The sequence below is a fragment of the Mobula birostris genome, chromosome 4 (assembly GCF_030028105.1).
Source record: "Mobula birostris isolate sMobBir1 chromosome 4, sMobBir1.hap1, whole genome shotgun sequence".
Classification (NCBI taxonomy): Eukaryota; Metazoa; Chordata; class Chondrichthyes; order Myliobatiformes; family Myliobatidae; genus Mobula; species Mobula birostris.
Genome location: NC_092373.1, coordinates 96,772,663 through 96,799,079, shown reverse-complemented (window position 1 = coordinate 96,799,079; position 26,417 = coordinate 96,772,663). Strand labels below are relative to the sequence as shown.

Here is a 26,417-nt window from a genome sequence, read left to right as displayed (position 1 = left end):
TGCAGCTGGATGCACTTCTTGCAGATATAGTTCTCAGAAATACTGGAGGTCTCCCTGCCTTCCCACATCCTGCAAGAGGAGCCTTCTTCTATTCTGCCTGGCATCCCCATTGCTCTAACTGAAAGAAAAATTAAATGATGAAAGTACCTATTGCCTTTGTCTCTCCTCGCCAAAGCCTCTTTGAACGAAAACCTGAACTCCGCACTCTAACACTGGCCCACCCACACAATGAGCTTTGTTTAATTTTGAAGACTCCATTAAATGGAGAAGTAGGTTACTAGACCTACTATCAGATTGGAGTGTTGAAGTCTACAGCAGCTTTTGCATTGTCTTTAGGGACCCCTAGTGCCCCTAATTACTCACTGTGCACCGGCTGTCTTTCCATACTGCTGATCCTTGGGTTGGTTGAATCACTACTATTGTGAAGGTGCCAGTGTCGTAGCTTTTCAGGGTACCAGTGAAAACAGATATCATTTTGTCTGTGTAGAATCAGGGCACCATATTCTTTGGGTATGAACATCTGTGATTAAACACTGGTCAACAGGTAGTAAGATTCACTGATGCAAGGGAAATAATATATATCCAGTATGTTGTTTCCCTTCCATGACTACTTCAAAAATAACGCAATTAACTGTCACATGGGAATGAATTAAGTTTGGGGAGGGGGAATGAAATGCAAGCCTCAACTAATTTGAACTCTGTTATTTTAAGCATAGATGAAGTTTGCTGTGAAACATGTTAATTTATTCATCAAGTACTGATCTTTATTTTATTGTCGCCAAACAATTGATACTAGAGTGTACAATCATCACAGTGATAGTCGATTCTGCGCTTTGCGCTCCCTGGAGTACAAATCGATAGTAAATATTAAAATTTAAATTATAAATCATCAATAGAAAATAGAAAAGGGAAAGTAAGGTAGTGCAAAAAAACTCAGAGGCAGGTCTGGGTATTTGGAGGGCACGGCCCAGATCTGGGTCAGGATCCGTTCAGCAGTCTTATCACAGTTGGAAAGAAGCTGTTCCCAAATCTGGCCGTATGAGTCTTCCGGAGAGAAGAGGGAAGAAAAGTGTGTTGGCTGGGTGGGTAGTGTCCTTGATTATCCTGGCAGCACTGCTGTGACAGTGTGCAGTGTAAAGTGAGTCCAAGGACGGAAGATTGGTTTGTGTGATGTGCTGGGCTGTGTTGATGATCTTCTGCAGCTTCTTCCGGTCTTGGACAGGACAACTTCCATACCAGGTTGTGATGCACCCTAGAAGAATGCTTTCTACGATGCATCTATAAAAATTAGTGAGGGTTTTAGGGGACAGGCCAAATTTCTTTAGCTTTCTCAGGAAGTATAGGCGCTGGTGGGCCTTCTTGACAGTGGACTCTGCTTGGTTGGACCAAGTCAGGTTATTTGTGACTCACTATATTTTGCTCTCTTTTTGCACTAGTTATTTAATTATAGATGTCTTTCTTATTGTAATTGGTAGTTTTTTTATGTATTACACGGTATTGCTGCCATAAAACAACAGATTTCATGACATAAACACGAGAAAATCTGCAGACACTGGAAATCCAAAGCAACATACACAGCATGCTGGAGGAACTCAGCAGCTCAGGCAGTATCTATGAAAATGAATAGTCGACATTTCGGGTTGAGACCCTTCTTCAGGACTTAAGCAGAAGGAGGAAGATGCCAGTATAAAAAGGTGGGGGGTGAGGAAGGATAATAGCTCGAAGGTGAAGCCAAGTGGGTGGCGAAGGTGAAGAGTTGGAGAAGAAGGAATCTGGTAGGAGAGGAGAGTAGACCACAAGAGAAGGGGAAGGAGGAGGGACCCATGGGGAAGTGATAAGCAGGTGAGAAGAGGTAAAAAGGTCAGAGTGGAGAATAGAAGAAGAGGGGAGGAGGAGGGAAAACATTACCAGAAGGAGAAATTGATATTCATGCCATCAGGTTGGAGGCTACCCAGATGTTGAGGTTGGCCTCATCTTGACACAAGAGGACGCCATGCACTGACATGTCGGATTTCATGACATGTGAATGATAATATACCTGATTCTGACTCATATGTACATTGAAACATAGAGTGAAAAGCATTGTTTTGCATTGGACCAGGCAGCGTGGAAATTGTGCCCGGGTGGCACTGGAAAGCATTACCACGCTGCTAACCTTGATGAGGGTAGGGTGGAATGCTGGATGATTACTCTAAGGCACACTCTACCTCTTCTTCAGTTTAGATTTGTATAGCTGGAGTGGGTATCATGTTGCCAGTCTCAAAACAAAAATTTCCTAATAGAAAGGAAACGGGTTTGCATTAATCTGGAGTATTTTATTACTTCACGTCGTCCTGAAGATTAAAAGAAATAGAATAACTTTGAAACTCTTTGAGGGGGTCAAAGACCTATGAATTATAGACTCTTGATTCATGAGTTCAAATCAGGTTTATTACCACTGCTAACACTAGGAATTCTGCAGATGCTGGGAATTCAAGCAACACACATCAAAGTTGCTGGTGAACGCAGCAGGCCAGGCAGCATGTATAGGAAGAGGTACAGTCGACGTTTTGGGCCAAGACCCTTCGTCAGGACTAACTGAAGGAAGAGCTAGTAAGAGATTTGAAAGTAGGAAGGGGAGGGGGAGATTCGAAATGATAGGAGAAGACAGGAGTGGGAGGGATGGAGCCAAGAGCTGGACAGTTGATTGGCAAAAGGGATATGAGGGGATCATGGGACAGGAGGCCTAGGGAGAAAGAAAAGGGGGAGGGGGTAAAACCCAGAGGGTGGGCAAGGGGTATAGTGAGAGGGACAGAGGGAGAAAAAGGAGAGAGAGAAAAAGAATGTGTGTATATAAATAAATATCGATGGGGTACAAGGAGGAGGTGGGGCATTAGCGGAAGTTTGAGAAGCCAATGTTCATGCCAAGAGGTTGGAGGTTACCCAGACGGAATATAAGGTGGTGTTCCTCTAACCTGAGTGTGGCTTCATCTTTACAGTAGAGGAGGCCGTGGATAGACATATCAGAATGGGAATGGGATGTGGAATTAAAATGTGTGGCCACTGGGAGGTCCTGCTTTCTTTGGCGGACAGAGCGTAGGTGTTCAACGAAATGATCTCCCAGTCTGCGTCGGGTCTCGCCAACATATAGAAGGCCACATCGGGAGCACCGGACGCAGTATATCACCCCAGCCGAAATCACCCTTACACTTCCTCCCTTACCGCCATTCTCTTACACTTCCTCCCTCACTACCATTCAGGGCCCCAAACAGTGGTTCCAGGTGAGGCAACACTTCACCTGTGAGTTGGCTGGGGTGATATACTGCGTCCGGTGCTCCCGATGTGGCCTTCTATATATTGGCGAGACCCGATGCAGACTGGAAGATCATTTCGCTGAACACCTTTCTCTGTCTGCCAGAGAAAGCAGGATCTCCCAGTGGCCCCACATTTTAATTCCATATCCCATTCCCATTGTGATATGTCTATCCACGGCCTCCTCTACTGTAAAGACGAAGCCACTCTCAGGTTGGAGGAACAATACCTTATACGCTGTCTGGGTAGCCTCCAACCTGATGGCATGAACATTGACTTCTCAAACTTGCACTAATGCCCCACCTCCCCCTCGTACCCCATCCGTTATTTATTTACATACACACATTCTTTTTTTCTTTCTCTCCTTTTTCTCCCTCTGTCCCTCTCACTATACCCCTTGCCCATCCTCTGGGTTTTCTCCCCCTCCCCCTTTTCTTTCTCCTTGGGCCTCCTGTCCCATGATCCTCTCGTATCCCTTTTGCCAATCAACTGTCCAGCTCTTGGCTCCATCCCTCCCCCTCCTGTCTTCTCCTATCATTTTGGATCTCCCCCCTCCCCCTCCCCCTCCCATTTTCAAATCACTTACTAGCTCTTCCTTCAGTTAGTCCTGACGAAGGGTCTCGGCCCGAAACGTCGACTGTACCTCTTCCTAGAGATGCTGCCTGGCCTGTTGCATTCACCAGCAACTTTGATGTGTGTTGCTTATTATCACTGCCATATAGGATGTGAAGTTTATTATTTTTAACAGTGCAGACTAAAATTACTATACATTTTAAAATAAATAGTGCAAAACAAAATGGAGTAACAAGCTAGTGTTCATGGACCATTCAGAAATCTGATGGCAGAGGGGAAGAAGCTTTTCTGAAATATTGAGTGTGGATCTTCAGGCTCCAACACTGCCTCCCTGATGTTAGTAATGAAAGGAGCTGCATCCCGGATAGTAAAGATCTTTAGTGATGGATGCTGCCTTTTGAGGTACCACCTTGTTAAGATGTTCTTTATGGTGGGCTGGGTTTTGCCTCGTGATGGTGCTGGTTGAATCTGCAACTCTGTGATCCTGTGCACTGGAGCCTCTATACCAGTCTGTGATGCAACCAGTCAGAATGTTCTCTACTGTACATCTGTCTATGGGAATGTGATAATTGTTAGGCAGTTTTTAAAAATTCTTTTGCTAAAGTGATTGACCAGAGCACAAACCACAGCGTCCTCTGCAGAATGGGGACTTGGGATCCTTTTGGCTCACTACTAAAATATTGCAGGCCTTATCTGAAAGTTAGCTCTTTGGACGTGTTGGTACTTCATCAGTCTGTCCACTAAGGTGTTACTAAAGCCTAAGAAATTGTACAATGGTAGGTTCACAGATCTACTTGTGCTCTGAATTTGAAAGTACTGAAGTCCATCCCAATTTATTTATGTTTTACTTAGAGGTACAGCATGGTAATAGGAGTTTCAAGCCCAATTACACCCATGTGGCTAAATAACCTACTAAGCATGTGTCTTTGGAATGTGGTGCATCTGGAGGAAGCCAATGTAGTCATGTGGAGAATGCACATTCAGTTGCAGATTGAAACCGGGTCACTGGTGTTGTAATAGCATTATGCTACCTTTTTGCTCCATTTCTCCTGCAATTGTAAAACAAAAAGTAAACGACAAATTAAATGAAATATTTGAACTGAATGAACTGCTTACTTTTTCAGGAAATACAAGCCTTTTCAACATAGACACCTGTCAACAAATGAATCAGACACACCAGCTTGAATCTTGTGAAAATTCAGGCCACAAATTCAGGAAACTGGGCAGTGTTTGGGGAATAATGGTGATTGCTCAACTAATGGTGGGCGTTGGGACAGTTCCAATTCAACCCTTTGGTATTTCATACATTGATGACTTTGCTGAACCATCTAACGCTTCACTCTATATAGGTATGTTTCAAAATACATCATTATGGTTTATTTTGTTAATTAATGTTACATATTTATCTAGGATGCCATTATACTTTCCCTACAACTAGGTGTATCTTTGTTATCTGTGTTATCAACATCAAAGGTTAATGAGCCTTAATAGATCAAATTTATTTGCCGCATAGGTTTACATATATTAGGAATTTGCTGTGGTGTGTTGGAACAACATTCAGCAATGATAAAAAATTGTATAAAAATAAAGTTAGAAGTAAAGACGTGGAATAAAATGTGCATAGATGCAGCATGCATTAACAGTGTAAACAATGTTTTAAAAAGTGATTTAAAGTGTTTGTGGTGTAGTGCAGTGGCTAAGGTAATAGATAAAGTGGTATGGGAGGAGGTGGCTAACTAGAATGGTTAATCAGATTAACTGTGTGGAAGAAACTTTTAAGCTGATATGAAGTTCTTGTTTTAATAGGCCTATTTGCACTTTAGAGAATGTGGCTATTGGAAAAGGCAGTTTGCTGGATGGGTACTGTCCACATTGATTGTACCTGCCTGCCTCTTCATCTTAGAACATACAAGTCCTGCAGTGATGATAGATGGCTGTCAGTAACCTTTTCTGTTGTCCTCAGAATTCATTGTAGTTTTCTTATATTATGAGAAGGTGCTGTACCAGATCCAACATAGTTAACTCCACTTACACACTTCTTGGCCCATTCTCTAACTGATCAAGACTTTCCTGTATCGTACAATAACCTTCTTCACTATCAGTTTTGGGTCATCTGCAAACTTACTGATTAAGCCCTCATGCATTCACATCCAATTATTTCTATAAATAATGAAAAGACCCATACTGACACCAATGGCACATCGCTAATAACTGGACTTCATTATAAGAAACAGCTTCGGCTAACTAGCTCCCCCTTGATTGCATGGTTCCTTTCAGACCAGCCTGTCATGCAGATACTTGATAAAGACTAGCTAAAGTGCATATAGACAACATACACTACTCTACCTTCACCCTTTTCGGTTGTCTGTCTGTCTAGGTACCATATCTGATGCGGATGTTGGTGACCACGGTTTTCCATATAGATTTATCCCTAGTTCTTTGGATGACTTCCATTTTCTCGACCTGGCTCGGCTTTTGATGTACATAAGCTGAGGTCTTCCTCTAGATCTTTCCAGAGAGTATGAGTTTTTCTAGTTCATCTTTCCGCATGATGTGTCCTAGGAATCTGAGTTGTCTTTCTCTTATTGTTGGTATGAGTGATCTAACTTCTGAGAACTTCCTCATTTGATGCGTGTGTGGTCCATGATAATTTTAACATTCTCCTGTAGAACCATAATTCAGCTGCTTCTAGTCTCTTTTCCATTGCTGGGGAAATGGTCCAGCATTCACTTCCATAAGTCAGGGTAGAATAAATGTAGCACTGCAGTATTCTGTTTTTAGTGTACATGCTCATCTTTCTGCCTGTTAATATGGTCTTCATTTTTTGGAAAGCTTCTTTCGCCATTGTTATTCTGCATTTGATGTCTGTGTCGTACCTGCCATCTCTTGTTATTAGGCTGCCAAGATATCTGAATTTGTTGACTTGTTTGATGTTTGTATTTCCGATCTTGATCACACATAGTGGGATGTTTGTTTTTCTGGAGATGACCATGCTTTCTGTCTTCTTGGTGTTGATTGAGAGGCCTCTTTATAGGTTACCTTCTCAAAAAAAATTAAAGGGTTCTTCAAACATTCCTTTCCATGTGCCAAGCCTTGCTGACACCTCGTCGTCATATTTTACCTGTCCAAATGCTGGTAGATTAGGATTCCTTCTCGTACCCTTCCCACCACTGATGTCAGGTTGACCAGCCTGTGATTCCCTGGCTCATCCCTGGTTCCCTTGATAGGGTGCTAAAGAGAGCTTTGGCACATTGGCTATTATAAATATTGAGTACAAAAGTTGAGATGTTATAGTGGCATGCAAAAGTTTGGCAGCCCCTGGTCAAAATTTCTGTTGCTGTGAATAGCTAAGCGAGTAAAAGATGAACTGATTTCCAAAAGGCATAAAGTTAAAGATGACACATTTCGTTAATATTTTAAGCAAGAAAACTTTTTTATTTCCATCTTTTACAGTTTCAAAATAACAAAAAAGGAAAAGGGCCCAAAACAAAAGTTTGGGCACCCTGCATGACAGTACTTAGTAACACCCCCTTTGGCAAGTATCACAGCTTGTAAACGCTTTTTGTAGCCAGTTAAGAGTCTTTCAGTTCTTGTTTGGGGGATTTTCGCCCATTCTTCCTTGCAAAAGGCTTCTAGTACTGTGAGATTCTTGGGCTGTCTTTCATGCACTGCTCTTTTGAGGTCTATCCACAGATTCTCGATGATGTTTAGGTCAGGGGACTGTGAGGGCCATGGCAAAACCTTCAGCTTGCGCCTCTTGAGGTAGTCCATTGTGGATCTTGGGTGTGTTTAGGTTTATTATCCTGTTGTAGAAGCCATCCTCTTTTCATCTTCGGCTTTTTTACAGATGGTGTGATGTTTGCTTCCAAAATTTGCTGGTATCTAATTGAATTCATTCTTCCCTCTACCAGCAAGTGTTCCCCGTGCCACTGGCTGCACCAGAAGCCCAAAGCATGATCAATCCACCCCCGTGCTTAACAGTTGGAGAGGGGTTCTTTTCATGAAATTCAGCACCCTTTTTTCTCCAAACATACCTTCGCTCATTGTGGCCAAATAGTTCTATTCAAAAGGTTCAAAGGAACATCTAAACAAGTCTGATGCATTTTGGAAACAAGTGCTGTGGACTGATGAAGTTAAAATAAAACTTTTTTCACTGAGGTAGGTTGAAACCAAAATTAGAGGTCATGAGTTAAAGGTGTAAGGTGAAATGAGGGTGTTGAGAGTCAGGAACAAGCTGCCAGTGGTTTGATAGCAACATTTAAGAGAATTTTCATGAGCATAGGAGATTGAGAGGAGATTTGATAGAAGTATACAAAATTATGAAGGGTTTAGATGCAAGCAGGCTTTTTTTCACTGAGGTAGGTTGAAACCAAAATTAGAGGTCATGGGTTAAGGGTGTAAGGTGAAATGAGGGTGGTGAGAGTCTGGAACAAGCTGCCAGCGGTTTGATAGCGACGTTTTTTTAGATTATGAGAACACTCAGTCCTCTTTTTTTTAGAAATGCATACATGCATTAAGAAATGATACAATGTTTTTCCAGTATGATATCACAGAAAACAGGACAAACTAAAGACTAACACTGACAGAACCACGTAATTATAACATATAGTTACAGCAGTGCAAAGCAATACCATAATTTGATGAAGAACAAACCATGGACACGGTAAAAAAAAAAGTCTCAAAAGTCCCCGAGTCAATCGACTCCCGAGTCCCTGATAGCAGGCAGCAAAAGGGAGAAACTCCCTGCCTTAAACATCCAGGCACCGTCAACTTGCCGATACCTTGGAAGCAGCCGACCACAGCCAACACTGAGTCCATCCGTCCGAAAACTTCGAGCCTCCGACCAGCCTCTCCGATACAGCCTCCCGAGTGCCATCCTCTGCCGAGCACCTTCGACCTCACCCCGGCCGCTGAAACAAGCAAAGCCGAGGATTTTGGGGCCTTCTGCTCCGGAGATTCCGGTTACCACACAGTCGCAGCAGCAGCGAAACGGCCATTTCAGAAGTTTTCCAGATGTACTTCTGTACTCTCACGTCTGTCTCCATCAAATCAGAATTGTGCACGGTCCCCTACTTGACAGATAACAGATATTCATCACCGGAGAGGCCGCATGCGCTGCCGTCGCGTTGCCATCTTCTCCATTTAAGAGAATTTTCAATAAGTACATGGCTGAGAGAGTCCAGGTGTGAGTCGATGGGACTAGACAGAGTAATAGTTCAACATGGAGTGGGTTGACCAGAGGGCCTACTTCTATGTGGCACTGCTCGATAATTATGACACAATCTTACTACCCTTCTTAAACAATGGAATGATATTAGACTCTTTCAGGTCTTCAGGAAGTTCACCTGTGACTAAAAATAAAGGGGTAAAGGCCACTGAAATTTAATTTCCAGCCTTTCAAAATTTTGAGGCCAGGCTCTGGGAATTTTTGTACCTAAATGCGCTATCAAGTACCTCATCCTGGTAATATGATCTCCACTAGTTTCCCTTATCTCTTAAGCAAGGATGATTTTTCACCTCAGTAAACACTGAGGAATATAGTTAAAAATCCCGCCCATCTCCTGTAGCACAAGACATGGAGTCGATTATTAAGGATGAGGTCTCAGGGTACTTGGAGGGTCAATAGGTCTAAAGGGAAAATATTGCTTGACAAATCTATTGGAATTCTTTGAAGAAATAACAAGCAGGATAGACAAAGAAGAATCGGTGGATGTTGTGTGCTTGGTTGTCAGAAGCCTTTGACAAGGTGCCACATGTGAGGCTGCATAACAAGTTAAGAGCCCATGGTATTACAAGAAAGATACTAGCATGGATAGAGCATTGGCAGGAGGCAAAGCATGGGAATGAAGTGAGCCTTTCTGGTTGGCTGCCAGTGACATGTGGTGTTCCACAGGAGTCCGTTTTGGGACTGCTTTTTATATGTCAATGAATTGGATGACAGAATTGATGGTTTGTTGCAAAGTTTGTGGACGATACGAAGATAGGTGGAGGGGTGGCTACTTCTGAGGAAGTAGAGAGGCTATAGAAAGGTTTGGACAGATTAAGAGAATGAGCAAAGAAGTGGCAGATGGAATACAGTGTTGGGAAGTGTATAGTCATGCATTTTGGTAGAAGAAATAAAAGGGTAGACTATCTTCTGAATGGAGAGAAAATTAAAAAATCTGAGATGCTAAGTGACTTGGGAGTCTTTGTGCAGGATTCCCTAAAGATTAATTTTCAAGTTTAGTCTGTGGTGAGGAAGGCAAATGCGATGTTAGCAGGTTAGCTGAAAGTAAGGGTGTAATCCTGAGGCTTTAAAAGGCATTGTTCAGATCGCACTTGGAGCACTGAGAGCAGTTTTGGGCCCTTTATCTTAGAACGGATGTGCTGACACTGGAGAGGATTCAAAAGAGGTTCACAAAAATTATTCCAGGATTGAACGGCTTGTCCTATGAAAAACATTTGATGGCTGTGGGCCTATATTCACTAGAATTCGGAAGAATGAGGGGTGACCTAATTGAAACCTTTTGCATGTGAAAGGCCCTAGTAGAGTGGATGTGGAGATGATATTTCCTATGGTGGGTGAGTTTAAGACCAGAGGATACATCGCAGAATAGAGGGGTGCCCTTCTAGAATGAAAAGAAAGAGGAACTTTTTGAGCCAGTGAGTGGTGAATCTCAGGAATTTGTTGCCAGAGGTGGCCAAGTCATTGGGTAGATTTAAAGCAAAGAAGGGTTGATTAGTCAGGGCATGAAGGGATATGGGGAGAACGCAGGAGATTGGGGCTGAGAGAGAAAATGGATCAGTCATGATGAAATAGCAGAGCAGACTTGATGGGCCAAATGGCCTAATTCTGCTCCTGGGTCGTATAGTCTTACGTTCTAAAATTGGCCTTGTTCCAAATTGGGACAGCAAGGGAGGTTGGCCAAGAAGGTTCGGTAGCTCGGCATTCAAAATGAAGTAGTAAATTGTATTAGACATTGTGGGAGAGGTTCTAGAGTGGTGGTAGAGGGCTGCCTCTTTGACTGGAGGCCTGTAACTAGTGGAGTTCCTCAGGGATTGGTGCTGGGCCTGCTGTTGTTTGTAATCTATATCAATGATCTGGATGACAATGTGGTTAAATGGACTAAGAAATTTGAAGAAGACACCAAGATTGGGGGTGTACTGGATAGTGAGGAAGACAATCAGAGCTGGCAGCAGGATCAGGACCAGCTGGAAAATGGCATATAGAATTTGATGCAAACAAGTGCAAGGTGTTGCACTTTGGTAGGACCAACCAGAGTAGGTCTTACACTGTGAATGGTAGGGCACTGAGGAATGCGGTAGAACAAAGGGACCTGGGAATAGAGGTACATAATTCATTGAAAGTGGTGAAACAGGTAGATAGGGTCATAAAGAAAGCTGTTGACATATTGGCCTTCATAAATCAATGTACTGAGTACAGGAGATGGGATGTTATGTTGAAGTTGTATAAGACATTGGTGAGGCCTAATTTGGAGCATAGTATGCAGTTTTAGTCACCTACTGCAGAAAAGATATAAATAAGGTTGAAAGAGTACCAAGAAAATTTACAAGGATGTTGCCGGACTGGAGAACTTGAGTTGTAAGGAAACATTGAAAGTGTGTATGGAACCAGAGGAAGTAGCAGAGGTACTTTACTTTCTGGCTAAACAAATTCCTCCTCATCACCCTTCTAAATGACTGTTGAATTCATCGCCAAAGCCGGCTGTGGAGGCGAAGTCAATGAGTATATTTAAAGCAAATCACCTACTCTCTGTCAGCCAGAGAAAGCAGGATCTCCCAGTGGCCATACATTTTAATTCCACATCCCATTCCCATTCTGACATGTCTATCCACGGCCTCCTCTACTGTAAAGATGAAGCCACACTCAGGTTGGAGGAACAACACCTTATACTCCATCTGGGTAGCCTCCAATCTGATGGCATGAACATTGACTTCTCTAACTTCTGCTAATGCCCCACCTCCCCCTCGTACCCCATCCGTTATTTATATACGTACATTCTTTCTCTCACTCTCCTTTTTCTCCCTCTGTCCCTCTGACTATACCCTTTGCTCATCCTCTGGGTTCCCCTCCCCCCCTTTTCCTTCTCCCTGGGCCTCCTGTCCCATGATCCTCTCATATCCCTTTTGCCAATCACCTGTCCAGCTCTTGGCTCCATCACTCCCCCTCCTCCTATCATTTTGGATCTCCCCCTCCTCCTCCCACTTTCAAATCTCTTACTAGCTCTTCCTTCAGTTAGTCCTGACGAAGGATCTCGGTCTGAAACGTCGACTGTACCTCTTCCTAGAGATGCTGCCTGGCCTGCTGCGTTCACCAGCAACTTTGAGGTGTGTTGCTTGAGTATATTTAAAGCGATTGTTGATAGGTTCTTGATTAGTCTGTATATTAAAGGTTACAGGGAGGAAGCAGTAGAATGGATTGAGAGGGTGAATATATCAGCCATGATGAATTGACGGAGCAGATGTGATGAGCCAAATGATCTAATTCTGCTCCTATGTCATATTGTCTTATGTTATAAAATTAGCCGTGTTCCAATTTGGGATCCTAACATGTAGACCTGTCTTTTCCTTTTCCAACACTATCTTTAGGAGAATTTTGGTAACTAGAGCCAAAGTGCTCCGTAACTGCCACTTTTGTTACTTGCTCTGCTTTGCTCTCTAAAAGGCAATTCAGTATTGCACCCTTGCGAGCAGGGTTCTCTAGATATTGAATTAAGAAGTTATCTTGGACACATTTCACTCTTTGTACCCCAGACAGGCCTTTAATACTCTGGGTGGCCCAGTCAATACTGGGGAAATAACACCTGTTATTCTTAAAACTGTGAGCAATTTCTCTACACAACAGTTCCTCAAGTCCCTCCTGACTATTGGGTAGTTGACAATACAACCTAGTGGAGTGATCCTCCCATTCTTGTTTCTAAATTCTGCCCATTGGCCTTAACCAGTAGATTCCCCAAGAATGCTGTCTGTGACTACCGCTGTTATGCCCCCCACCTTATTAAAAACAGCAGAGATCAGTGAGAATTTTTGAAGACTTGGCAAATCTGTCAACATGGAATGTAATGGCTGGCTCAGAATCCCCAGCAATGGTCCATGGGAGTATGAACTCTCTGATTGAACGGTCCATGAACTCTCTGGTTAACATCTGCTTAAGTAGTACTGAGGTTGGAGATGGTATTAAATAGGAAATTAGAAATCTGTGCAATAAAGGAACAGCAGTTATAATGGGTGACTTCAGTCTACATGTAGATTGGGTGAACCAAATTGGTAAAGGTGCTGAGGAAGAGGATTTCTTGGAATGTATGCGGGATGGTTTTTTGAACCAACATGTCGAGGAACCAACTAGAGAGCAGGCTATTCTAGACTGGGTTTTGAGCAATGAGGAAGGGTTAATTAGCAATCTTGTTGTGAGAGGCCCCTTGGGTAAGAGTGACCATAATATGGTGGAATTCTTCATTAAGATGGAGAGTGACATAGTTAATTCAGAAACAAAGATTCTGAACTTAAAGGGGGGTAACTTTGAAGGTATGTGAGTCGTGAATTAGCTAAGATAGACTGGCAAATAACACTTAAAGGATTGACGGTGGATATGCAATGGCAAGCATTTAAAGATTGCATGGATGAACTACAACAATTGTTCATCCCAGTTTGGCAAAAGAATAAATCAAGGAAGGTAGTGCACCCGTGGCTGACAAGAGAAATTAGGGATAGGATCAATTCCAAAGAAGAAGCATACAAATTAGCCAGAAAAAGTGGCTCACCTGAGGACTGGGAGAAATTCAGAGTTCAGCAGAGGAGGACAAGGGGCTTAATTAGGAAGGGGAAAAAAGATTATGAGAGAAAACTGGCAGGGAACATAAAAACTGACTGTAAAAGCTTTTATAGATATGTAAAAAGGAAAAGACTGGTAAAGACAGGTCCCCTACAGACAGAAACAGGTGAATTGATTATGGGGAGCAAGGACATGGCTGACCAATTGAATAATTACTTTGGTTCTGTCTTCACTAAGGAGGACATAAATAATCTTCCAGAAATAGTAGGGGACAGAGTGTCCAGTGAGATGGAGGAACTGAGCGAAATACATGTTAGTAGGGAAGTGGTGTTAGGTAAATTGAAGGGATTAAAGGCAGATAAATCCCCAGGGCCAGATGGTCTGCATCCCAGAGTGCTTAAGGAAGTAGCCCAAGAAATAGTGGATGCATTAGTGATAATTTTTCAAAACTCGTTAGATTCTGGACTAGTTCCTGAGGATTGGAGGGTGGCTACTGTAACCTCACTTTTTAAAAAAGGAGGGAGAGAGAAACCGGGGAATTATAGACCGGTTAGCCTAACGTCGGTGGTGGGGAAACTGCTGGAGTCAGTTATCAAGGATGTGATAACAGCATATTTGGAAAGCGGTGAAATCATCGGACAAAGTCAGCATGGATTTGTGAAAGGAAAATCATGTCTGACGAATCTCATAGAATTTTTTGAGGATGTAACTAGTAGAATGGATAGGGGAGAACCAGTGGATGTGGTATATTTGGATTTTCAAAAGGCTTTTGACAAGGTCCCACAGAGGAGATTAGTGTGCAAACTTAAAGCACACGGTATTGGGGGTAAGGTTAGCAGAATAACCAATAGAGAATTGGTTAGCAGACAGGAAGCAAAGAGTGGGAATAAACGGGGCCTTTTCAGAATGGCAGGCAGTGACTAGTGGGGTACCGCAAGGCTTAGTGCTGGGACCCCAGTTGTTTACAATATATATTAATGACTTGGATGAGGGAATTAAATGCAGCATCTCCAAGTTTGCGGATGACATGAAGCTGGGTGGCAGTGTTAGCTGTGAGGAGGATGCTAAGAGGATGCAGGGTGACTTGGATAGGTTGGGTGAGTGGGCAAATTCATGGCAGATGCAATTTAATGTGGATAAATGTGAAGTTATCCACTTTGGTGGCAAAAATAGGAAAACAGATTATTATCTGAATGGTGGCCGATTAGGAAAAGGAGAGGTGCAACGAGACCTGGGTGTCATTATACACCAGTCATTGAAAGTGTGCATGCAGGTACAGCAGGCGGTGAAAAAGGCGAATGGTATGCTGGCATTTATGGCGAGAGGATTCGAGTACAGGAGCAGGGAGGTACTACTGCAGTTGTACAAGGCCTTGGTGAGACCACACCTGGAGTATTGTGTGCAGTTTTGGTCCCCTAATCTGAGGAAAGACATCCTTGCCATAGAGGGAGTACAAAGAAGGTTCACCAGATTGATTCCTGGGATGGCAGGACTTTCATATGAAGAAAGACTGGATGAACTAGGCTTGTACTCGTTGAAATTTAGAAGATTGATGGGGGGGATCTGATTGAAACGTATAAAATCCTAAAGGGATTGGACAGGCTAGATGCAGGAAGATTGTTTCTGATGTTGGGGAGATCCAGAACGAGGGGTCACAGTTTGAGGATAAAGGGGAAGCCTTTTAGGACCGAGATTAGGAAAAACTTCTTCACACAGAGAGTAGTGAATCTGTGGAATTCTCTGCCACAGGAAACAGTTGAGGCCGGTTCATTGGCTATATTTAAGAGGGAGTTAGATATGGCCCTTGTGGCTACGGGGATCAGGGGGTATGGAGGGAAGGCTGGTGCAGGGTTCTGAGTTGGATGATCAGCCATGATCATAATAAATGGCGGTGCAGGCTCGAAGGGCCGAATGGCCTACTCCTGTACCTATTTTCTATGTTTCTATGTGTGCAAGACCTGATTTGCTTATACATAGAACATTACAGGCCCTTTGGCCCACAGTGTTGTGCCGACCCTCAAACCCTGCCTCCCATATAACCCCCCACCTTAAATTCCTCCATATACCTGTCTAGTAGTCTCTTAAACTTCACTAATGTATCTGTCTCCACCACTGACTCAGGCAGTGCATTCCACGCACCAACCACTTTCTGAGTAAAAAACCTTCCTCTGATGTCCCCCTTGAACTTCCCACCCCTTACCTTAGAACCATGTCCTCTTGTATTGAGCAGTGGTGCCCTGGCGAAGAGGCGCTGGCTATCCACTCTATCTATTCCTCTTATTACCTTGTACACCTCCATGTCTCCTCTCATCCTCCTTCTCTCCAAAGAGTAAAGCCCTAGCTCCCTTAATCTCTGATCATAATGCATACTCTCTAAACCAGGCAGCATCCTGGTAAATTTCCTCTGTACCCTTTCCAATGCTTCCACATCCTTCCTATAGTGAGGCGACTAGAACTGGACACAGTACTCTAAGTGTGGCCTAACCAGAGTTTTATAGAGCTGCATCATCATGGCTCTTAAACTCTATCCCTCAACTTATGAAAGCTAACACCCCATAAGCTTTCTTAAATACCCTATCTACCTGTGAGGCAACTTTCAGGGATCTGTGGACATGTACCCCCAGATCCCTCTGCTCCTCCACGCTACCAAGTACCCTGCCATTTACTTTGTACTCTGCCTTGGAGTTTGTCCTTCCAAAGTGTACAGCTTCACACTTCTCTGGGTTGAACCCCATCTGCTACTTCTCAGCCCACTTCTGCGTCCAATCAATGTCTCTCTGCAATCTTCGACAATCCCCTACACTATCTACAACACCACCAACCTTTGTGTCATCTGCAAACTTGCCAACCCACCCTTCTACCCCAGCATCCAGGTCGTTAATAAAAATCACAAAAAGTGGAGGTCCCAGAACCGATCCTTGTAGGACACCACTAGTCACAATCCTCCAATCTGAATGTACTCCCTCCACCCTGACTCTCTGCCTTCAGCAGGCAAGCCAATTCTGAATCCACCTGGCCAAACTTCCCTGGATCCCATGCCTTCTAACTTTCTGAATAAGCCTACCATGTGGAACCTTGTCAAATGCCTTACTAAAATCCATATTCATCACATCCACTGCACTACCCTCATCTACATTCCTGGTCACCTTCTCAAAGAACTCTTATCAGGCTTGTTTGACACGATCTGCCCTTCGCAAAGCCATGCTGACTATTCCTGATCTGACCATGATTCTCTAAATGCCCATAGATCCTATCTCTAAGAATCTTTTCCAACAGCTTTCCCACCACAGATGTAAGGCTCACTGGTCTATAATTACCTGGAATATCCCTACTACCTTTTTTGAACAAGGGAACAACATTCGCCTCCCTCCAATCCTCCGGTACCATTCCCGTGGACAACGAGGACATAAAGATCCTAGCCAGAGGCTCAGCAATCTCTTCCCTCGCCTCGTGGAGCAGCCTGGGGAATATTTCGTCAGGCCCCGGGGACTTATCCGTCCTAATGTGTTTTAACAACTCCAACACCTCCTCTCCCTAATATCAACATGCTGTCTGCACCATAGACTTTCCAGCAACCAATATGAAAAAAATTAACAGTGCCAGATGATGTCACTGTGTATTCACCTGAGAAGTAGATGAACTGCATCATGCTCCAGGATGTGTGCTACTGCTGCACCAAATAGCAAATGGATTTTGGCAATTAGATCATTAGGAAGTTCCATCTGTCAATACAAAATGATTTTGTAGTGCATAAAGAGTTTCTGGGTCAAATTTTACTTAGTCAATTGTGTCTTTTCTTTCTGTCTTCTTCAGCAATCCTGTTTGCAATATCTGTCTTTGGACCTTCATTTGGATATTTACTTGGGTCTGCGACTTTACGTTTATATGTGGACCTAGATAGAGTGAATCCAGGTAAGTGGAAGTCATTTAAAGATGTTTGTTCTAGAAACAAAATAAGATCATTTCACACATTTTTATCGATTGTATTTATTTCGTGATGGTTTGGGGAGTAGGCCCTTCCAGCCCTTTGAGCAACCCTCGACAACCCTAATTTAACTCTCAGGGGACCACTTGCAATGACCAATTAACCTACATAGTACGTCTTTAGACTATGGGAGGAAACCTGAGCTCCCAGGAAAACCCATGCATTCCATAGGGAAGACATACCGACTCCTTACAGAAGAAGCAGGATTGAAATGCGAACTCTAAACTGTAATAATGCTGTGCTAAATGTTATGCTACCCTGGTGCCCAATATTTTTCTGTATGGTAGTAAAAAATCCTTAGTTTTTCAAAGAGAATTATCATTTAATTTGTGTAAATGCAAAATAAATGATATATGAACAAATATTTGCAAAATATACATGCATCTTTATAATTTATTTACTTGCTTATAAGCAGTATTTATGAAACAGGATGTCATGTCAGCAGTGATAGTGTTAGTGATATCCGAAGGGCAACATTTAAGGAAACAGTGATTATACTACTGTATTGTTTAGAAACACTTCAGAAGGAGAAAGATTTAGAGGGAAAAAGTCAATTTCAATGACAAAGTAAATTGAAATAATAGATGGACTTCGCTGGAATTAATAAAATTCTTTTTGGCTAATTGGTTAATTAACCATTTAACACTGTACCAAGATACAATGAAAACTTTGTCTCACATAATGTTTGTGCAGATAAAATCATTACACAATGCATTGAGACATAATAAAATAATAAAAATAACAGTGCAGGATAAAGCGTAAAAGCTACAGAAAAAGTGCAAAGCGGGTGAAGCGCAAGATCATTACGAGGTAGATTCAGCCTACTCTGTATTTACTCAGTTTATAGTATTGACACAGATGAGGAAAACTTGAATGAAACAAAGATGGACAGAGTTGTCAGTAGACAAAGTGGCATGTAATCAGTGATTCAACTTGATTTTGAGCTTAGGTTCAGCGGCTTGAACCTAATTGTAATTAGATCACTTTCTGTGCAGGGGCAGCCAGCAGCACGGCTGTGTTTCACAGCTCTGGTGACCTGACCTCTGTTACCTGTCTAGACTAGCAACATACACACACACACACACACACACACACACACACACACACACACACACACACACACACACACACACAAATGATTCAGTAGGTCCAGCAGCATCTATGGAGGGAAATTAACCATTGGCATATTAGGAAAGATGGTGGGGGGAGTAGGAGAAGCATGAGCTGATAGGTAATAGGAGTATCCAGGTGAGAGGTGGATGACACAAACACGAGGAAATCTGCAGATGCTGGAATTTCAAGCAACACACATCAAAGTTGCTGGTGAACTCAGCAGGCCAGGCAGCATCTCTAGGAAGAGGTACAGTTGACGTTTTGGGCCGAGACCCTTCGTCAGTACTAACTGAAAGAAGAGCTAGTAAGAGATTTGAAAGTGGGAGGGGGAGGGGGAGATCCAAAATGATAGGAGAAGACAGGAGGGGGAGGGATGGAGCCAAGAGCTGGACAGTTGATTGGCAAAAGGGATATGAGAGGATCATGGGACAGCAGGCCTAGGGAGAAAGAAAAGTGGGAGGGGGGAAACCCAGAGGATGGGCAATAGTGAGAGGGACAGAGGGAGAAAAAGGAGAGAGAGAAAAAGAATATGCGTATATAAATAAATAACGGATGGGGTACGAAGAGGAGGTGGGGCATTAGCGGAAGTTTGAGAAGTCATCAGGTTGAGAAGTTCATGCCATCAGGTTGGAGGCTACCCAGATGGAATATAAGGTGTTGTTCCTCCAACCAGAGTGTGGCTTCATCTTTACAATAAAGGAGGCCGTGGATCAAAATATCAGAATAGGAATGGGACGTGAAATTGAAATGTCTCGCCAATATATAGAAGGCCACATCGGGAGCACCGGACGCAGTATATCACCCCAGCCGACTCACAGGTGAAGTGTTGCCTCACCTGGAAGGCCAGGCAGCACATTTTAACTGCCGACAGGACATCAACCGTCTCGACTTCACCGCACCTTGTTCCCATTCCAGCCTCACTCCTTCTGAATGCGCTGCTCTCCACTCCCTCCGCACTAATCCTAACCTTACTATAAAACCTGCCGATAAGGGGGGGTGCTATTGTAGTCTGCCATACTGACCTCTTACTTGCCGAGGCACAGCGACAACTTGCGGATACTTTCTCTTATTTAGCCCTCGACCGTGACCCCACTAAGGAGCACCAGGCCATTGTCTCCTGCACCATCACCGGCTTTATCCGCTCAGGGGATCTCCCATCCACTGCTACCAACCTTATAGTTCCCACACCCTGCACTTCCCGTTTCTACCTCCTACCCAAGATCCACAAACCTGCCTGTCCTGGTAGACCTATTGTCTCAGCTTGCTCCTGCCCCACCGAACTTATTTCTGCATACCTTGACACTGTTTTATCCCCCCTTGTTCAATCCCTTCCCACCTATGTTCGTGACACTTCTCACACTCTTAAACTTTTCGATGATTTTAAGTTCCCTGGCCCCCACCGCTTTATTTTCACCATGGATGTCCAGTCCCTATATACTTCCATCCCCAATCAGGAAGGTCTCAAAGCTCTCCAATTCTTTTTGGATTCCAGACCTAACCAGTTCCCCTCTACCACCACTCTGCTCCGTCTAGTGGAATTAGTCCTTACTCTTAATAATTTCTCCTTTGGCTCCTCCCACTTCCTCCAAAGTAAAGGTGTAGCTATGGGCACCCATATGGGTCCTAGCTATGCCTGCCTTTTTGTTGGCTTTGTGGAACAATCTATGTTCCAAACCTATTCTGGTATCCGTCCCCGACTTTTCCTTCGCTACATCGACGACTGCATTGGTACTGCTTCCTGCACTCATGCAGAACTCGTTGACTTCATTAACTTTGCCTCCAACTTTCACCCTGCCCTCAAGTTTACCTGGTAAACATCTTCCACACTCTCTCCAAAGCCTCCACATCTTTCCTGTAATAGGGTAATAGGGTAACCAGAACTGAATGCAGTAATTCAGATACATTCCAACTAGAGCTTTATAAAGCTGCAACATAACATCTGATTCTTGTAGCTGTCTGATACCTATTCTGGTATCTGTCCCCCACTTTTCCTTCGCCTTATTCTGGTATCTGTCCCCCACTTTTCCTTCGCCCTATTCTGGTATCTGTCCCCCACTTTTCCTTCACTACATCGACGACTGCATTGGCGCTGCTTCCTGCACGCATGCAGAACTCGTTGACTTCATTAACTTTGCCTCCAACTTTCACCCTGCCCTCAAGTTTACCTGGTCCATTTCCGACACCTCCCTCCCCTTTCTAGATCTTTCTGTCTCTGTCTCTGGAGACAGCTTATCCACTGATGTCGACTATAAGCCTACTGACTCTCACAGCTATCTGGACTATTCCTCTTCTCACCCTGTCTCTTGCAAGAACGCCATCCCCTTCTCGAAATTCCTCCGTCTCCGCCGCATCTGCTATCAGGATGAGGCTTTTCATTCTAGGACGAGGGAGATGTCTTCCTTTTTTAAAGAAAGGGGCTTCCCTTCCTCCACTATCAACTCTGCTCTTAAACGCATCTCCCCCATTTCACGTACATCTGCTCTCACTCTATCCTCCCGCCACCCCACTAGGAATAGGGTTCCCCTGGTCCTCACCTACCACCCCACCAGCCTCCGGGTCCAACATATTATTCTCCGTAACTTCCGCCACCTCCAACGGGATCCCACCACTAAGCACATCTTTCCCTCCCCCCCACTCTGCTTTCCGCAGGGATCGCTCTCTCTGCGACTCCCTTGTCCATTGGTCCCCCCGATCCCTCCCCACTGATCTCCCTCCTGGCATTTATCCGTGTAAGCAGAACAAGTGCTACACATGCCCTTACACTTCCTCCCTTACCACCATTCAGGACCCCAAACAGTCCTTCCAGGTGAGGCAACACTTCACCTGTGAGTCGGCTGGGGTGATATACTGCGTCCGGTGCTCCCGATGTGGCCTTCTATATATTGGCGAGACCCGACGCAGACTGGGAGATCGTTTCGCTGAACACCTATGCTCTGTCCGCCAGAGAAAGCAGGATCTCCCAGTGGCCACACATTTTAATTCCACGTCCCATTCCCATTCTGATATGTCTATCCACGGCCTCCACGAAGGGTCTTGGCTCGAAACGTCGACTGTACCTCTTCCTAGAGATGCTGCCTGTCCTGCTGCATTCACCAGCAACTTTGATGTGTGTTGCTTGAGAGGTGGGTGACAGCTGGGTGAGCAAGGGGTGAATTTGAATGATGTGGAAAAACTTAAGAGGTGATAACTGTGAAACCCCTGGTTTCTTTGGCTGTGTAAGTCTAGAGAAGACAACTTCTGGCCCCTCCAAACTCATGAGATTGAGGCGTGCCCCCACCCCAAACCCCTGTTTGTGTGACTGCTGTGTAATTCGCTACCCTGTTACAAATTAGTGTCATGAAATAACAGACAGTACACCGCATATGATTAAAAGATGTGTATTTAGGAATCTTAACTAAATGGTTAGTAAAGAATAACAATAAGAGAAGGGCCCATTCTAATTAAACAGTCAAATGTGCACAAGTTGGAGCTCATCTTGAACTTCTCTGTCACTCACGAGCTGGGCCCTCGTCAGCGTGAATACTCACGCCACCTTCCGGACGTTGCTCACAATCCACCTAAACAAAACGGGTCTCCCACCGGATCTTATCCTACGACCAGTTCTCTCTTCATGTCCCACCAAACAAAAGGCCAAGAACAACCTTACTGTCTCTCAGCAAGAAAGCCTCCCGCTAATTGGATGGCACATCATCCCTTATCTTCAGAAGTAACCCAAACAAGCTGAAATGGAGCAAGCTGAAAACAAGCAGTTCTGACAGAACTGCCAAAATGAAACACAGAGAGTATCATAGTAAAAATATGAACAACATCGAACCTGCCTCAACCACTTCTGCTGGAAGCTCGTTCCACACAGCTACCACTCTCTGAGTAAAGAAGTTCTCCCTCATGTTACTCCTAAATGTTTGCCCTTTAACTCTCAACTCATGTCCTCTTGTTTGAATATTCCCCACTCTCAATGGAAAAAGCCTATCCACGTCAACTCTATCTAACCCCCTCATAATTTTAAATACCTCTATCAAGTCTCCCCTCAACCTTCTACGTTCCAAAGAATAAAGGCCCAACTTGTTCAACCTTTCTGTGTAACTTAGGTGGTGAAACCCAGGTAACATTCTAGTAAATCTTCTCTGTACTCTCTCTATTTTGTTGACATCTTTCCTATAATTTGGTGACCAAAACTGTACACAATACTCCAAATTTGGCCCTACCAATGCCTTGTACAATTTCAACATTGCATCCCGACTCTTATACTCAATGCTCTGATTTATAAAGGGCAGCATACCAAAAGCTTTCTTCACCACCCTATCCACATGAGATTCCACCTTCAGGGAACTATGGACCATTATTCCTAGATCCCTCTGTTCTACTGCATTCTTCGATGCCCTACCATTTACCATGTATATCCTATTTTGATTACTCCTACCAAAATGTAGCCCCTCACATTTTTCAGCATTAAACTCCATCTGCCATCTTTCAGCCCACTCTTCTAACTGGCCTAAATCTCTCTGCAAGCTTTGAAAACCTACTTCATTATCCACAGCTCCACCTATCTTAGTATCAACTGCATACTTACCCATCCAATTTACCACCCCATCATCCAGATCATTAATGTATATGACAAATAACGTTGGACCCAGTACAGATCCCTGAGGCACACCACTAGTCACTGGCCTCCAATCTGACAAACAGTTATCCACCACCATTCTCTGGTGTCTCCCATCCAGCCACTGCTGAATCCATTTTACTACTTCAATATTACTACCTAACGATTGAACCTTCCTAACCAACCTTCCATGTTGGACCTTGCCAAAGGCCTTACTGAAGTCCATATAGACAACATCCACCACTTTACCCTCGTCACCTTTCCTAGCAACCTCTTCAAAAAATTCAATAAGGTTTGTCAAACATGACCTTCCACGCACAAATCCGTGTTGACTGTTCCCAGTCAGACCCTCTCTATCCAGATAATTATATATACCATCTCTAAGATTACTTTCCATCAATTTACCCACCACTGACGTCAAACTCACAGGCCGATAATTGCTAGGTTTACTCTTAAAACCCTTTTTAAACAACGGAACAACATGAGCACCATCCCTGTTTCCAATGACATTTGTAATATTTCTGTCAGAGCCCCTGCTTTTTCCACACTAACTTCCCTCAAGGTCCAAGGGAATATCCTGTCAGGACCCAGAGATGTATCCACTTTTATATTCCTTAAAAGCTCCAGTACTTCCTCTTCTTATGGAAACTCATCATGGTTTCCATAACTTCCCTACCTGTTCCTCTTATCTTACACAATTCAATATCCTTCTCCTTCGTGAATACCGAAGAAAAGAAATTGTTCAGAATTTCTCCCATCTCTCTTGGCTCCACACATAGCTGTCCACTCTGATTCTTTAAGGGACCAATTTTATCCCTCACTATCCTTTTGCTATTAATATAACGGTAGAAACCCTTGGGATTTATTTTCACCTTACTTGCCAAAGTAACCTTATATCTTCTTTTGGCTTTTCTAATTTCTTTCTTAAGATTCTTTTTACATTCTTTATATTCCTCGAGCACCTCATTTACTCCATGCTACCTATATTTATTGTAAATATTGTAGATTTCATTGGCTTTGTATCTGTACTCGGCACAATGAAAATAAAGTTGAATTCTAGTCTAATCTAACTAAAACTAATAAGGGATGCAGACTCAGTTTACACTTTTAAATGCCAGCTCAAACCATCCATCCATCCTTCCATCGATTTATTTATTTATTTAGCAGTATAGCGTGGAGTAGGCCCTTCCAGCTCTTCAAGCCACACTGCTACAGTAGCCCCCCTTCCCCCAAACAATATATCTTGATGCATCTTTGGACTATGGGGGGAATCCCACGCATTCCCCAAAACCATGGATGCCCCTGCTAATCAAAAATCTATCAATCTCTAAAGTATACCCAATGACTTGGCCTCCACAGCCATCTATGGCAATGAGTTCCACAGATCCACCGTTTTGTGGATTAAGAAATTTCTCCTCATTCTTTTTGAAAGGGACATTCTTGTATTCGGAGGCTGTGCCTTCTGGTCCTAAAATTCCCCACTGTGGGAAACATTCTCTCCACGTTCACTCTGTCCAGGTCTTTCAGTATTTGATATGTTTCATTGAGACCTCTCCTCCTTCTAAACTCCAGCAACTGCAGGCCACAACACCAACTCTAACAGAACACCTCTAGTCAGTGGCAGCCAAGCCAGTCAGCCAATCTTTTATCCATGCTAGTATCTTTTCTGTCATACCATTGGCTCTTATCTTCTTTAGCCTGTGTTGGCGTGTAGCCAAGTGGTTAAGGCGTCGGTTTAGTGATTTGAAGCTCGCTAGTTCGAGCCTTGGCTGAGGCAGCGTGTGTGTCCTTGAGCAAGGCACTTAACCACACATTGCTCTGCGACGACACCGGTGCCAAGCTATATGGGTCCTACCGCCCTTCCCTTGGACAACATCGGTGGCGTGGGGAGGGGAGACTTGCAGCATGGGCAACTGCTGGTCTTCCATACAACCTTGCCCAGGCCTGCGCCCTGGAAACTTTCCAAGGTGCAAATCTCATGGTCTCATGAGACTAACGGATGCCTATATGTATCTTCTTTAGCCACCTCGTGTGTGGCACCTTATCAAAGGCTTTCCAAAAATCCAAGTAAAACAATGTCCACTGATTCTAATTTGCCTATCTTGTCTGTTATTTCCTCAAAGAATTCCAAAAGAATTGTCAAGCAAGACATCCCTTTAAAGAAACTATGTTGACTTTTGCTTATTTTATCATGTGCATCCAAGTATCCCGAAACCTCATCTCTAGTAATTGAATCCAATTTCTTCCGAAACACCAAAGTCAGTCTAACTCTGACCTATAATTTTCTTTCTTTTGCCTCCCTCCCTTCTTAAGGAGTGGAGTGACATTTTCAACTTTCCAGTTTTCTGGAATCATTCCAGAATCTAGATACTTTTGAAAGATTACCACTAGTGCCTCTACAATCTCTTCAGCTACGTCTTTCAGAATGCTGACATGTAGTCCATCTGGTCCGGGTGATTTATCTACCTTCAGTTTCTTCAGCTTCCCAAACACCTTTTAATAGCAACTACACTCACTTCTGCCCCCTGACACTATCAAATTCATGAAATACTGCTAATGTCTTCCATAGTGAAGACTGATACAAAATACTTATTAGGTTCATCCACCATTTCTCCCCCTCCCCCTTTACTACCCTTCCAGTGTCATTTTCCAGCACTCTCACCTCTCATTTACTACTTATATATCTGAAAAAACTTTTGGTATCGTCCTTTATATCATTGATGAGTTTACCTTCATATTTAAATTTTTTTCTTCTTATGGCTTTTTTTCTAGTTGCCACCTTTTAGTTTTTGCAAGCTATCTCGTCCTAGCATCCAGCCAATTTTGTTATGTTATATGCTCCCTCTTTTGCTTTTATGCTGTCTTTGACTTCCCATGTCAGCCCCCATTTAGAATACTTCCTCATCTTTAGGATGTATCTATCTTGTGCTTTCTGAATTTCCTCCAGAGTCTCCAGTCATTGCTGTTCTGCCCCCATCCTCATAGTGTCCCCTTTCAATCAACTTGGCCAGGTCCTTTCCTGTGTCTCTATAATTCTGGTTACTTCACTGTTATTTTGATACATCTAACTGTAGTCTTTCCCT

The 26,417-nt window shown here is 43.5% G+C and overlaps 1 protein-coding gene across 7 annotated transcripts in view; it reads left to right on the top strand.

Moving 5' to 3' along the window:
- LOC140196509 (solute carrier organic anion transporter family member 2A1-like) overlaps window positions 1-26,417 on the top strand; it is a 407,319-nt gene that overhangs the window by 207,125 nt on the left and 173,777 nt on the right. For 6 of the 7 annotated variants that reach the window (XR_011885727.1, XR_011885728.1, XR_011885729.1 and 3 more), the window contains exons 4-5: window positions 4,989-5,213; window positions 17,450-17,548. Coding sequence is in view for 3 of the 7 variants with exons in the window: in XM_072255830.1 (XP_072111931.1) it covers window positions 4,989-5,213; window positions 17,450-17,548 (324 nt within the window). In the remaining 4 variants the exon portion in view is untranslated. The remainder of the gene's footprint in view (window positions 1-4,988; window positions 5,214-17,449; window positions 17,549-26,417) is intronic. The other variant, XM_072255831.1, reaches the window with a different exon arrangement.